The sequence below is a fragment of the Tachyglossus aculeatus genome, chromosome 5 (assembly GCF_015852505.1).
Source record: "Tachyglossus aculeatus isolate mTacAcu1 chromosome 5, mTacAcu1.pri, whole genome shotgun sequence".
NCBI lineage: Eukaryota > Metazoa > Chordata > Mammalia > Monotremata > Tachyglossidae > Tachyglossus > Tachyglossus aculeatus.
In genome coordinates, this window is record NC_052070.1 from 73,239,220 (window position 1) to 73,254,732 (window position 15,513).

Below are 15,513 nucleotides of genomic sequence, written 5' to 3' on the forward strand. Positions count from 1 at the left end.
AATTATGGATATGAACTAAAGTGTTAAGGGTGGGGTAACTGTCAAGTGCTTAAAAATTACAGATTCAGGTAAATAGAGGACACAGAAGGAGTGGGGGTAGAGGAAAAGAGGAAATGTGATTTTAATAAGGCTTTGAAGGTGAGGTGAGTGGTGGTCTGTGGGATATTAAGGGGGAGGGAACTCCCCCTTAAGATATCTATATATCTAGATATCTAGATATATATATGTATATAAAATATATTTGGACAGACTCAAGAATATATATATATATACACATACATACATTTTTGAGCCTCTGTCCAATTAGTGTCTTTCACTGTCTTTTGGTGCCCTCCCTACTCATATTTCTCTCAAGGGTGTTAGCCTGCTCTATAATATCATGCTCTTCAAAACTTCAACAATGAACAGGGAAAGATACAAGAATATGAAGATCGGGAAGATGAAAAGCCAAATGGAGTAAGGGGAGACCTAGTGAAAGATTGTTTAAAAGGAGATTTATTTCTGTGAATAATAAAACATTTGACCAAAGTCATTTCCAAGCCTATTATAATGCTACCATTTTTGAGAACTGGTTGTTTAATTTACTGCTAACCTTATGTTACCCCAAAACAATAGATCCAGAGAGAAACTTTCAAATTAGGAGGTTATACTACTAATCTGTAGAAACAAATTAGAAATCACCTTTACCACATTTTCATTCCATGGCCGTGACTTGAAGGCTCATTTTTCATATCCGAGCAGATGTAATAGTAGCTTTTTTTTTCCCCGCATGTCCTCTTCTTTAATTCAGAAAACGGGCTGCTTGCAAGTCAGTGAATGGATCCCATAAATACAAAGGAAACTCCAAGGATGTCAAGCCTCCAGACCTTTGGATCCATCATGAGAGACTGGAGCTAAAACCCATTGATAAATCCCCAGACCCAAACCCCATCATGACTGATACCCCAATCCCTCGCAACTCCCAGGATATCACGCCAGTAGACAATTCTATGGACAGCAATATCCATCAAAGACGAAACTCTTACAGAGGTGAGATTTGACCAATAAAATGCCCTTAGATTGTAATTATTTAATAGAAGGGATTTATGGCCTAATATCACTTGGAGCAAATAACTTGTTGCCATTCTTGAACCTCTTGATTTAATCATTACTTTCCATATCCCAAGTTTTTTGTTCCTTTTACTTTGGTATTTATTGTAAAACAGTGGCTTCAGTGAAATGCATTTTCTACAAGAACTTTTCCTCAAACAATAAAGACTGTTCTGTTCCAGGCTGCTGGGTTTATGGGCAAGGGAGCTGCGGGGAAGGGAGTCATGTATTAAACAGTACATGGACTCACCATAGCAAAAACTGGGATGGGGGAAGAGGGTCATTTGATCTCACGTAGAGTTTCTTTCCTACTTAAATCAATTCCTAACCTTGGGCCATGTGCCTTCATTTCAGTTGAATTCGAGCCAGAATATTGTTGATCTAGATGATGTTTGTCAAGATGTTACAACATACTGTGTTGTTTTGGCAGTACTCTCAGACACCAATTCAAAAACAATCTCTAACGGACATGGTGCATAATCTATGTCTAGTGACAGCTGGCCTAGAGATGGTACAGTTAGGGTAAAAAGAAAATGGAAACCCTTGTGCAGACAAGGAGGGGTATCAGGCATCGCTATCAGATTTTAGTTTACTGATTTAGCAGAGTTGTAGAAATGGTTTGAGACCCATCTGATTCATCACTTTAACTGTGTGGTTTGATTCATCACTGTATGTGTGGTTTTACTGTGTGCCATGGAGCTACCCATAAAGGAAGCTATAGCTATATATTACTACTATAGCTATATAGCGTGCAAGACAAGACAGCAGATTGTGGCTAACTTTCAGTGTTTCTTGGCTAGGGCATGAATCAGAGGACAGCATGTCTACCCTGGCAGGAAGACGAGGAATGAGACCAAAAATGATGATGCCATTTGACTCACAGCCTCCCCAGCGTAAGTTAACTGTGTATTTATCAGTATTCTCTGCTTACTTATACTGTTGTCTTGCTATGATTGTGGCTGGGGGCGGTGGGGAGACAGATGGAGGGTGGCCAGGAGAGGTAGGATGGGGTATTTTTTAAGCACTTTCTCTGTGCTAGGCACTGAACTAAGCACTAGGGTAGGTGCTAGGTAATCAGGCTGGAAAACAGTCCATGTCCCGCTTGGGGCTCACAGTCTTAATACCCACTTTACAGGTGAGAAAACTGAGGCACAGAGAAGTTGTGATTTGCCCAAGGTCACACTAACATAGGGTGACAAAAGTTGAAACAAATGCACTTTGCTGTTTGAATGCCCATGAATGCATTTATTCCTAACTCTGCAATTTCGGATTAAATTAATAATTGAGGGAGGGATTATAAAATTTACACTTTACAGTTTATACTCTCCCCCTCTAGGCTATAAACTCATTTTGGGCAGGGAATGTGTCTGTTTATTGTTGTACTCTCCCAAGCGCTTCGTAGAGTGCTTTGCACACAGTAAGCACTTAATAAATACCATAAAAAATTTCCTCTACTCAGAGTCCCCTTGTGGGACAGCAACTGTGTCTGGTCTGATTGTACTGCATCTTGATTAACTTGTCCAATGTGATTAAATTGTATCTGTCTCAGAGATTACAAGAATGCTTGGCACATACTAAATACTCAACAAATACTATCATAATAATAAAAATTATGATACTTATTAAACACATGCTGTGTGCCAAGCACTGTTCTAAACAAAAGGAATACTTTGAAGGACAGTGATATTCTCCGGTATTTTCCTTTTCAAGTGGAAAAATTTTCAACTTTCCTAATTTTTTCTCAATTTCCTTAATTTGAAGTCTCAGTCTCTCCAAAGTGGAATCCTCTTTCATGATGATTGTGCCAAGCAGTGTTCTAAGTGCTAAGATAGGTACAGGTTAATCAGGTCGGACACAGTTCCTGTCCCATGTGGGGCTCACAGTCTAAGTAATATATTATGTCATATTATATGTATTAATATATAATAGTAATAATGATAATAACAAATGACTTTAATATTTTAAATGGAACAACTTACTGGTGATTTTTAGAGGGGCTATATAATTTTCTTGTAGAGTCATAGTATGACTTAAAGAGAAAAGGAGGGGGAACACCGCTTGTCATTGCTAGGCCACAGTATTAGCATTTGCCCTTGAAATATGTCTCCCACTGCCCAGTTATGGGGGGAAAAAATCCACTACTCCTGCCGCATTGTTTTTTCTAAGTAAACTTGGTAAGGATTGGCTAGGGGTTAAATTGCCATGTATCTTCCACCTCTAGTAATAAATCCAGAAAATGTACTTTCGGGGTGCATTGAGGAGTCCCTTAAACATTTATTCAAATTTTCCCGTTTTATTTTTAAAATTAAATTAAACAGGGCACTTGTCTATTAACTCTGTTGTATTGTCCTCGCTCAATTTTTAGGGCCATGGACACCTCCATATGAGAGGTCAGGAGAGCTATATTAGCCGAATCTACTTTTTCATAGTACCCAGTTCTTCTTATTCAAAAACTTGGACTAGGTTTCCAAGCAGAAAAGCCGTAAACTCACATACCTATAAATTACTTTATGTTAACTAAATAAAGCTGCTGCTTGCTGTTAACTGTTGGTACCTAAAAAGCAGCACTGAACTTCAGCTACCTTTTATCTAAGATATTGGCCATGAAAAAAGCAGTGCATTTTATTAGTTACTACAATAATTTCAGGATTCTTTCATTCAAGGGTATTTATTGAATGCTTACTGTGTGCAGAACACGATACTAAACCAACAGTGTTGGAAGAGTTGCCCACAAAGACCCTACAGTCTAGTGGGGAGACAGACATTCATAATATAAGTAATTTATAACATAAAATTTAAAGATATGTATCTAAGTGCTATGGTGTTGCGGGTGGGGTGAATATCAAATGCCCAAATGTCACAGATCCAAGTGCAAGAAGATCATCTTCTTTCCTTAAATGGCCGCATTATTTGATTTTGTTGGATCTGAAGTTCATTACAATCCCTAGTAGTTGTGCAGTATTTAAAAGAAAACCTCTTGTTCCTTTCAGGGCTGAAATAGGTAATATACCTGATCCTTTCTGTGACATTTAGACAGAATAGAGATGGTAGAGGGGATTGATCCATAGACTAGACTATTTGAGACAGTAGACATAGTACTGGACTCCAAAAGGATAATTAAGCAAGTATTAAAAATACATATCTGAAGACAAAGCACTTTGAAAAATATGGTATATTTTGAGTGGGAATTGGTTTTTTTTTCATCTTATATATTTAGTTTCAAGGTGTAGGTATCACCAGTGTTAGGTTCTTGAGACTATAGAAATTTGAACTATCGATTCATGCCAAGAGAGAGCTATTAATCAACAACTCCAAACTTTTCAGAATTCATTTATTTGGTCCTAAATCTCAACCAAAAAGATAAATGTGAGCATTATTTCAAAATCAAATGTATTAGCTAAACACTCAGACAGTTGAGGAAGAAAGAAAGTATATTTACTTGGCCACAAATAATCTACTCTGCTCACTGCTGAACCAGAAGTAATGTTTAAAAAAAGAAGAAGCTATGTTTCCTCTTTGAACTCTCTTGGATAATCTGAAATTTTTTCCAGATTCCTATGTTGCTTTTTTTTTCCTTAATAGCTACGAAAGCAGCAGAGTATTAGTGAGTAAGGAGTAAATCTAACAGTTGTTTTCTCTTAGAGAACAAGAAAATGGCCTGAAGGACATGCCGCCTTTATTTGCTTATAATTGGATTGAATAATAATAATTATTATTATATTTGTTAAGTGCATGCTCTGATCTGTACCGATCTGTTGAAAACCCCTCAAGGGCAAGGTCTGTTACTTTTGCTTCTGGTGTACTCTTCCAAGAACTTTGTGCAGTATTCTGTACACAGTAGGTACTCAGATGCCACTGATCTATCATTTTTTCATTCAAACGTCAAAGAAAATGTGTTGGAATTTAAAAACACATAACAGGTCCTTACTTTCTGAATCTGTTCCTTTGAAAAGGCCAACAGCATTTAAGACTTTACACTTGCTTGGGTGGTGGGAAGAGGTTTGTTGTACTGTAGTGTTTGTGCACATGTGGATATCTGTGTTAAGGATTTTTCTGTTTTATGTTCATTCACAGCCGTGATTAGTGCTCATCCCATCCATTCACTCGATAACCCTCACCATCATTTCCACTCCAGCAGCCTCGCTTCTCCGACCCGCAGCTATCTTCATCATCAGGTCAACCCCTGGCCTATTGGCACTTCCATGTCCCATTCAGACAGGGCCAATTCCACAGGTGAGAGATAAATAACCAGTCCAGGAAGGAACTGCTGAAAAAGCAAAGTGTGAAAGAACAAAGCAAAAGTGGTTATTTCATGATTGAATTTGTGTTTATATTCACTCTCCATTGGAAGTATTTGTCCTCTCAGAAAACATTTTCCTTTATTTTTTTTTAACATGGCAAATATTTTCAGTCTCATTCTTTCTTAATTTTGAATGAATCTTAGTGTTAGTTTGAGTAGCTTTAACTAACACAAACCCATACTGTCCCTGAAAGAACATTTGTATTCTCTCATTTCATCAGCTTCTTATTTGAACTTTAAAAATCAGTGCAAGTTTAAGTGGAAGGTTTCCAAATACATTTTTAGGCAAGGAATTAAATAGATTATTTTTTGTAAAAGGTTGAAAATTAACATTCCTTCCTGAAGTACTACATTTATAGATCTTAATACTATACTACTGAAAATTAAATACATTTGAAAGTTTGAAAAACAGTGGCCAATGCCAGAAGAAACCTATAGAGATGTAATGGCAGATAAACAGAAAATAAAACAGTTTTTTTTTAATTTAGTAAAAATGTCTGGGAGATTTCTATTCTTAAGTGGAAATGTTGACTGCTCTTCATATTCCCATGTAAAGTTTCAGTTTTATCTTTTAATTCTTGAATAAAGTAATATATTTTGCACATACACAGTACTGCATCCCTCCCAGTTCTTCTCATGACTATACTTTCAGACTCTTGTGGTCTTTTAAGCCTTTAGTACAGTGCTCTACACCAGGCAGACACTCAGTCAATCCATCAGTGCTTTTTATAGAGCACTTCCTGTGTGCAGAGCACTGTACTAAACACTTGGGAGAGTATAATTCAGCAGAGTTGGTAGACATGTTCCCTGCTAAACAAATACTACCCAAGCCCTGTCCTCCTCTTGTGTTTTTCTCACTGTAGACAGCACAACATCCTCCGTATCTCACAAGCTCATAACCTTGGCATTAGCCTTGACTAAGCTCTCTCATTCAAACCACGTATTCAGTCTGTTCCGAAATAGTCAGCCCTACCTTCACGACATCGCTAAAATCCACCCTTTCCTCTCCATTCAAATTGCTACCATGTTGATCCAAGAAACTTATCCTATCCTGCCTTGAGTACCTCACCCTCCTTTGCCGATCTTCCTGCTTCCTGCATCTGTCCACTCCAGTCTATACTTTATTCTGCTGCTTGGGTCATCTTTCTAAAACAAACATTCAGTCCATGTTTCCCCAGCCCTCAAGAACCTCTAGTGGTTGCCCATCCAGCTCCACCGCAAACAGAAACTCCTTACCATTGGCTTTAAAGCACTCAATCTCCTTGCCCCCTCTTACCTTAAGACCCTGATTTCCCATTACAACACAACCCGCAAACTTCGCTCTTCTAATGCCATACTCACTACAGCTTGATCTCGTATATCTCATTGCCCTCCCCTCTTCCACATCCTACCTCTGGCCTGGAAATCCCTCCCCCCTACATATCTGATAGACCATCACTCTCCCACATCTCCTCCAAGAGGCCTTCCTCTACTAAGCCCTCATTTCCCCTGCTCTCTCTCCCTTTCTGCAGCACCGTGACACTTGGATTTACACCTTTGTTCACCCCACCCTAAGCCCCACAGCACTTGTGTACATATCTGTAATTTGTTTTAATGTATGTCTCCCCTTGTAGACTGTAAGCTTGCTGTGGTCAGGGAATGTGTCTGTCAACTCTATTATATTGTACTCTTCCAAATGCTTAGTACAGTGCTCTGTACACAGTAAGTGTTCAATCAGTACCACTGATTGATACTGATTGTTTGATCAATTCTACTGGCTACTCTCCCTGGCTTCCTAGTCCAATACTTCCCTAATCCCTCTGTCCTTGCTCCCTCATTTCCCCAAGTGGCAATCTCCTCCTCCTAAACCTCTCATTAGGGTGTTTCATCGAACCATCTTAGAACAAAGTCTTTCCTTATCCTAGTTTTATGACTGATTTATACACATGTTGACTAGCTCCCATAGGTCAAAACTGACTCTATCCTGAAGTATTTTAAGAGGAGTAATTTTGAAATATCTTGTGCAGGAAAATCTGACACACATGTTTTCTTGTTGCAGAATCAGTTAGAAATACACCCAGTACAGACACCATGCCAGCTTCCTCATCTCAGACGTGTTGTACTGACCATCAAGATCCAGAAGGTGCCACAGGATCCTCTTACTTGGCCAGCTCCCAGGAGGAAGATTCAGGCCAAAGCCTGCCAACTGCCCATGTTCGTCCCTCTCACCCTCTGAAGAGTTTTGCTGTGCCAGCAGTGCCACCTTCAAGTTCCACATATGACCCTGCATTACCAAGCACACCGTTACTGTCCCAGCAAGGTGCGGAGAGGGGGTGATTTCAGCAAAAGTGATCAGAGTTCCTGATCATCTAGAGCAGAGACTTTGTGTAGTGTATCCTAGTGGAAAGAGCACAGGCCTGGGAGTTAGAGGCCTTTTTCCTGCTTTGTGACCTTGGGCAAGTCACCACTTGTCTGTGCCTCAGTTCTGCAAAGTGGGGATTAAACATCTTTTCTCCTTCCCTACTCAACTGTGAGCCCCATGTGGGACAGGGCTTGTGTCTGACCTGATTATTTTGCATCTACTCCAGTGCTTAGCACAGGGCTTTGGCACTTAGTAAGTGCTTAAACACCTCAGCCGTTATTATTCGGAGTACATAATGCTAGATAAGGGGATTTGTAGAATTAGGGTTTTTTTCCTTCGATATGTTTAGGAGTAGGATTGAATAGGCATTAATGTTGTTTCACATTGCGATTCAATGTCATGGTGTGCCCCAGTGGAAACACAATTAGCAACAACAAAAAAATGCAAGTGGCTCTGTGCAGCACTCACCATAATTCCTTGGCGCAACTTTTCCATCCCAAAGTCATAGGACCAAGGCTCATCCATAGCAGGGCCAGAAAGTGGAAGCACTGACTCTTGGCATTCATTTTTTTTCCCCCATTTTCAGTCAGTCATTCGTATTTATTGAGTGCTTATTGTGTGCAGAGCATTGTACTAAACTGTTGGAAGAGTACAGTGTAACAATATAACAGAGACATTCCCTGCCCACAATGAGCATTTTAATATCTCTGGCACCTCTGGTCCCTCAATTGCAGAGTGGATGACCTGGCAGCTAGGGGTTGGAGAGGAAGCAGTGATGGCCATTGTTAAGGCGAGTGCAGGCCCGATAGGCATGCCATTCAGATTGGCCTAGGGTCCCACCCTCTAGCCAGAGTGACAACCGGGGTAGAGAACTGCTCTTCTGGGATGAGCGAGGTGAAAGAATGCTCACACAAAGAATTGAAAATCAGAATGGCTACTGAAAGTGAATACCAAAAAATGTACTTTATTCTTCAACCCTCTGCTGTTAGCCAAGCTCATAATTCAGTACCAGTGTGATAACCTGGCCATTTTATGAGAAGTAGCCTGGCCAAGTGGATAGAGTACGTGCCTGAGAGTCAATAGGACCTGGGTTCTAATCCCAGCTTCACCACTTATCTGCTGTGTGACCTTGGGCAAGTTATTTCACTTCTCTGTGCCTCAGTTACCTCATCTGTAAAATGGAGATTAAGACTATGAGCCCTGTGTGGGACAGGGACTGTGTCCAACCCGATTACCTTGTATCTACCCCAGTGCTTTGTACAGTGCCTAGCACATAGTAAGCATTTCATAAGTACCACAATGTCTGAGGATTTGGTTGGTACGCTATAGGATCAAGCATTGTCACACTGACCCATTTTGATGTTGATGATGCTAAAAATGAATTAAGCATCCTTCTGATGGTACTACTTTCATTCTCAGCTCCTAACCATCAAGTTCACTCAGTGAAGACAGCATCGATTGGAACTCTCGGAAGAACCCGGCCTCCTATGCCAGTGGTAGTTCCCAGTGCTCCTGAGGTGCAAGAAACCACCAGGATGCTTGATGATTCAGAAAGTGTAAGTGCCCACAACAGTGATAACTTTTAGATCCTTGCTGATATTGTGCCATTTGAAGTATTGTGGTATCAGTACCAACAGTCCTTGAATGAGTCCTTGACCTCGTAAATAATAATAATAATAATAATGGCATTTATTAAGCGCCTACTATGTGCAAAGCACTGTTAAATGTACTAAGCCCCATATGAAGTTACTCTAAAAATCTCAGTTCAAAGTTTTCAGAAGCTTATATTGTACCTGACTTGGGCCTTTAGAGTGAAAGTGGTAGTTGTAAACCAGCAAACTTTCTGGGGCCTAACTGCTCTTTTCTTTAAATGTTTTTTTTCTAAATATTAGGCCCATGGGGACAAATTAGTGGTAAATTCAGAGGTCCTCATAAGTAGTCTGGACTTCTTCCCCTTCTAGACTGTGAGCCCGTTGTTGGGTCGGGACCGTCTCTATATGTTGCCAACTTGTACTTCCCAAGTGCTTAGTACAGTGCTCTGCACACAGTAAGTGCTCAATAAATATGATTGAATGAATGAATGAATGAAAGTCCAGGCTTTTGATTGTTTCTATTGTCTAATTTTTTTTGTAAGTGAAGGGTGTAAGAGCTTCACAGATCACCCTGATAGGTTTTGCCAGTCAATGTCCTCAGCTCTGAAAGACATAATTCTGTGAGAAGCAGCATGGCGTAGTGGCTAGAGCACAGGCCTGGGATTCAGAGATCATGGGTTCTAATCCCAGCTCTCCCATTTGTCTGCTGTGTGACCTTGGGCAAGTTACTTCACTTTTCTGGTCCTCAGTGACCTCATCTGTAAAATGGGGTTTGAGACTGAGAGCCCCACGTGGGACAGGGACTGTGTCCAACCCACTTTGCTTGTATTCACCCCAGCGCTTAGAACAGTGCCTGGCACAAAGTAAGTACTTAATTATTATTATTATTACTTTAATTCATCAATTTTAGCTAGGTTCCCATGCAGTGGCCCATTTCTTCCTCCAAGTCCTCTCAAACCTCTGTATTTATTTTAGGAAAAGCACCAGACCCTTCATGCCTTCTCCCTCCACTCCCATTCTCCCCTGCCTCCTATGTCCTTCTGTTCTTCATAACTACCCACTCCCTTTCACTTCTGGCACTGGCAACTGAGCATCTGAGACATCCTGTAGGAAAATAGTTTTCAACTGCCGAGCCTCTTCCACCAAAATAGAATGATTTCAGAGTCTCCAGAATTGAGCTGGCCACAGTGGTCAGTGTAAATGAAGTATTATTGGGAGTGGGATTTTTTTAAAAAGAAATGCTCTAGGCAATGCATTCCAAATAATAGAGATTTGAAAAACTTAAATGGGATAAAACTATCCCAGGCTAGGTCAATTTATTTAATTTTGACTCCTCAGTGGGTCAGCATGATCTAATCTGTGTTTGTGCACAAGGAATGTATGCTGGTGATCTATACGGTTCTCTAGTATGTCATTCTTGTTCCCTATGAGAGAAGCAGCATAGCCTAGTGGAAAGAGCACAGGCTTGGGAGTCAGAAGATCGTGGGTTCTAATCCCAGCTCCTCCACTTGTCTGCTCTGTGACCTTGGGCAAGTCACTTCACTTCTCTGGGCCTCAGTGACCTCATCTGTAAAATGTAGATTTAATCCTTCTCCCTCCTTCTTTGACTGTGAGCCCCGTGTGGGACAGGGACTGAGTCCAACTGGCTTAATTTGTATCTATCCCAGCACTTAAAACAGTGCTTAGCATATCGTAAGTGCTTAACAAGTACAAAAATTATTATTACTGTTTTCTGGTGTGTCACATTGCCTCCTTAGTTTGGAAGCGAAGTGTTCACATGGTTTACTGCTTGCCCTTTTTAGTAGGATGGGCAGGGAATGCGTCTGTTAAATTGTTGTGCTGTACTCTCCCAACAGTACAGTGCCCTGCACGCAGTAAGCACTCAATAAATACGATTGATTGATAGGATCCCAGAGCATCACCTAAAGATGTCGCTCATTAAGAAATATCCCCGCCACCTAGCGATGTTTTGGGGACTTTTATTCTTAAATGGAAAAATTGACTACTATTTATACTACCACGTAAAGTCTCCAATTCCTTACCTGTAATGGTCCAAAAACTTAATCTCCAGTTTACATTGGAGGGTGTATTGATTTAAGAATTTGTGAAATCAAAAAAAAGAATGTTGGAGGTAAGATAATGTTCGAGAGAAGGTATTCTGACCAAGCTTTATTGCCTGCACAGAATTGCAGCAAACGGTTTTGGGTGATTGCACATCACAAACAGTAAAACAAATTGAGAAAACAACTTCCATGTGGCATGAATGAGCGTCACATGGCTAGATTTGTGCATCTCAGTTGAAATGTTAGTATATAAAGCTGTGTGGGTTTAAAATTGTTGAGATCAGGGAAAATTAGTTTATGGCAGCTTTATTTAAAATTACTGAAGACAACCAATTACAGAGTCCAGTTGGAACTGGGGCTAGTTTAGATCATCAAAACAAAATTGAGGTTTGCCATCTGAGTCTTTTCATCATCATCTTATCACTATTAATATTATTATTATTATCATCATCATATTAGTTATCCAAGCTAGTCCAAGTTCAGATAAAGATTCGTTCAGGGTAAAGATATTCAGATAATTGACTTTCTCTTATACTGTCCATTTTTTAAATTCTCTTCATGTTTCTCAAAAATATTGATAATGTGCAAAATGTGGTGAGAATATGCTTTTGCAAAGATGTGCAAAAGCAAAATGTGCTTTTAAGAGGGCTATTTCACCCTATAACTTATCATAGAGGAACTTAAAGCATGTTTACTTCACTCAGAAAGGTTAAAGGATATGCCCACTTCCTCCCAAACCCAGACAAGTTAGGGAATTGAGGAGGCTATTTTGGCACTAAACAAATATTTCTCGAAAATATTGATAATGTGCAAAATGTGGTAAAAATGCAAACTAGAAGTTAAAGTAAGGATGCTCAGTTTTCCTCTTCTTGCCATGGTCCATGTAGTCTCTGGTATGCACCTTGTTTTAGAGAACTCCGAGATTTGGATCAGCCTTGGATAGCTGTCGTTCGTTCTCTCTAGGACCTTGGACCAGCCTGCCTACCTCAGTTTCTCAGTCCTGTAACTACCCAAGTGTGCTCATAATTGGGGACCAGGAGACTTGTTTTAGTCTGGTTCAAATCATTTAGGCATTCCTTCATTCAGTCGTATTTATTGAGCGCTTCCTGTGCGCAGAGCACTGCACTGAGCGCTTAACGCTTCCTTGATCCTAGGTAAGACTGCCCCTGTTCTTGTGCATTAATTCTGGTAAACCACCCACAGAGTTACGAACCGGATGAGCTGACCAAAGAAATGGCCCACCTGGAAGGACTAATGAAGGACCTTAATGCCATCACGACAGCATGACAGCCTTCACTGGGGTACGACTCCAAACCCAGTTTCGTAATATTGGGACTCGGCCTTGGAAGACAAGGAATTGTACAGAGTAAGAGAGGACAGCACACGAGAACAAGCAAACCAGCAAGTGCGGTCATTTGGATGCTGTTTAAGAAGATGACCCCCCCTCGTCGTTGTCGTCGTTCTGAAGTGAAGTCATTGCCAGGTTGAATTCCATCTGCCTGCTGAGACCACTTGGGGTCGGATACACAACGCTGAAATCTTGTGTCCCAACAAAAGGGAAAAAAGTGGAATCTGCATTTTGTTTCTGGTCAGGTTTTTGTCTCAATGCTGTGACTGCACCACCTTAATTGAGTGTTGGACATTGGCATCTATGTACAATTTTTATTTGTGTTTTTATTTTATTTTATCTTTTTTTTATAAAAAGGAAAAACTGTGTAATCTGAAAAAAAAAAAACAAACCAGAAAGTTTGTGTTGTTTTCCACAGCCTGGCCTGACATTGACTGCTTGTTTCTGTTGTGTATGGGAATTCATTGACAGTGTGGTTTGTTCTGGGTTGGTATTTTTTGTTTCATTTTTATTCTAAGTAATTTCATCCTCTCCTAGCAGTTAGTCCATCATTTTGGGGTGGGAGGGGGGTGGAGGGGGAGGGATGTTGCATTGCTATTTGTAAGCTTTTTTATTATTATTATTTTTTTATTATAATTATTAAAGGCCTGACTTTCTCCTCTCATCACTGTGAGATTACAGATCTATTTGATTGAAATGTAACATTGAAAGACTTGTCGCTTTTTGTGCAGTTTCAGTATTTGCGGTGGGTGGGGGGAGGGACTAGGAAGTGGCAAGGATCCTGGGGCTAGGGGGAGGTCTCATTATTGTTTGTCTTCATACTTTCTTCAAAAAAGACTGAAGAGAATGGAAGCATCTTCTGTAATGTCCTTCCTTGTAACGTAAAGGTCTCTGTTGTCACTGATTTGCACTTGGAGTTTCATTTGAACCAATTTAAGCAATTCTCATGTGAAGTAGGTGCTAGTTTTGAGTGCTTTTAAGAAGACTATTTCACCCTATAATTTATTATCATAGTAACCTAAAGCAGGTGTACCTCACTCAGAAAGGTTAAAGGATTTGCCCTCTTCCTCCCAAACCCAGACAAATTGGGGAATTTGGGAAACTGTTTTGACACTAAAAACCAAGCCTCAACTTTTAAATAGGATGTAAAAACAATTGCCCACATATACCCTCTGGGAACTGTTGTCCTGGGAGCAGAGGCATTTCACTTTCTCATCCCTTCTCCCTTCCTTTTTCTGGTTGTTGTAAACTGAGGCAGCCACTTTCTCTCATCTTTCTTTCCAACCCCTTCCCCACCACCACCACCACCATTCCTTTCTTTCCCCTTTTTCCCCCATTCTTTCTTCTCTGGCCCTGTGCCAATTGGAGCCCAACATTGGGAAATTAAACAGTAGATTGAGGACTTCTACCCTGCTCCCTTACAAAGGAAGCAATCTACAGCACAAGAGAAAAGGCAAGAGGTTTGTGGCTTTTTTTGTTTTCCCTTTATATATGTCTCCTGCCTCTGCCTCTCTCCCAGATGGCAGGGAGAGGGGCATCAGCTGACTGAAAAAAGGAGGGGAGGTGGTTGATTCATTCAGTCGTATTTATTGAGCACTTACTGTGTGCACAGCACTGTACTAAGTGCTTGGGAAGTACAAGACGTTGCAGTGAGTTACAGAAATAGTTACAGAAATAGATGTATAGGAAAACAGGTGACTGGAAAGATGAATTGTTTTCCATTCTGAAACATCAGGATTTGGGGGACATCATCTTTCTCAGGACAGTAATGTAGTATTTCTTGGCTATGTCCCAACATATACCACCTCGTCTCTCTTGATGTGGTGCTTCAAAGATCCAAAAAAGTGCCTGGAAGATCTTTTGGCAGAGAACCAAAAGGTTCTTCTCACCCAACTTGGTTCAACTTTTGGAAGTCTGGGGGACAGACCAGGTAACTCAAGTTTGTTTCTTGCCTTTGAAAAGTTGCTCTCAATTAAAAATTTTCTCTCCCAATATTGCATTCCTCTGTGAACATATCAGACCACCTTACGAAGCATATAATACCGTGATCAAAATAGAATGAAGGCTTTGGGAGGTGTTTCTGTAAAACCCCAGGTGAAAGGTGACAGTCCTGCTTTGCACTCCTTGGGAGAGGCATGTGTGAAGTAAGTCAGGGCCCGGTTAGCAGCTGCTCTGTTGGATGGTAGAAGTCTCATTTTCTTTATTTATTTATGTGTTCAGTATCTTACTGGAGATTTTGTTAGACCCTCTGACTTGAGGGGGGACACAGGAGGTTGCCAGTGTTCTTCCAAACTGTTTTTCCCTAAGAATTGAAGCTTCTCATGAAACTCCCATGCAAATTGTTGTTGTTGTTGTTGTTGCTGTTGTTGTTGTTGTTTTTCCAAGGAAAGCAAGAACTAGTTGACGGTTTTATATGAAGAATATATTATGAAAGCAGATAAAGGACTATTTAGGCTCTCAAGGGTCTGCATGTTCATGGAAGGAGAGGTGAGCTAGTCAGCCAGGAAATTGCTGTAGGAAATACCCTCTTCCAACATCGACCCAGGCTGCGGAATACTAGACTTATTTAATACACGTGGAAAGCTAGCAGGTGGAATCTTTCTTCCTTTAATCCAGGAAACTCAAGTCAGTTTTTGGTCAAGATAGCGAGAGAAGGAACCCCAAAAAACAACCTGAAGCAAAACAGGGACTTGTCACCTTGTGTCCTGGACATTTCAGGGTGAGTTTTGGGTTTCGCATCCTTGTAGGTTCACTTTCTTTTCCTGGATTTGTCATGTGTT

The 15,513-nt window shown here is 40.5% G+C and overlaps 1 protein-coding gene across 6 annotated transcripts in view; it reads left to right on the top strand.

The window, feature by feature from the left end:
- NEO1 (neogenin 1) overlaps positions 1-13,451 on the top strand; it is a 166,437-nt gene extending 152,986 nt beyond the window's left edge. For 4 of the 6 annotated variants that reach the window (XM_038746154.1, XM_038746155.1, XM_038746156.1 and 1 more), the window contains 6 exons: positions 791-1,029; positions 1,890-1,982; positions 5,164-5,322; positions 7,428-7,688; positions 9,150-9,286; positions 12,589-13,451. In XM_038746154.1, coding sequence (XP_038602082.1) covers positions 791-1,029; positions 1,890-1,982; positions 5,164-5,322; positions 7,428-7,688; positions 9,150-9,286; positions 12,589-12,672 — 973 coding nt within the window. In that variant the 3' untranslated portion in view covers positions 12,673-13,451. Of the gene's footprint in view, positions 1-790; positions 1,030-1,889; positions 1,983-5,163; positions 5,323-7,427; positions 7,689-9,149; positions 9,287-12,588 lie in introns of those variants that run through there. The other 2 variants (XM_038746158.1, XM_038746160.1) reach the window with 2 other exon arrangements.
- Positions 13,452-15,513: the final 2,062 nt, after the last annotated feature.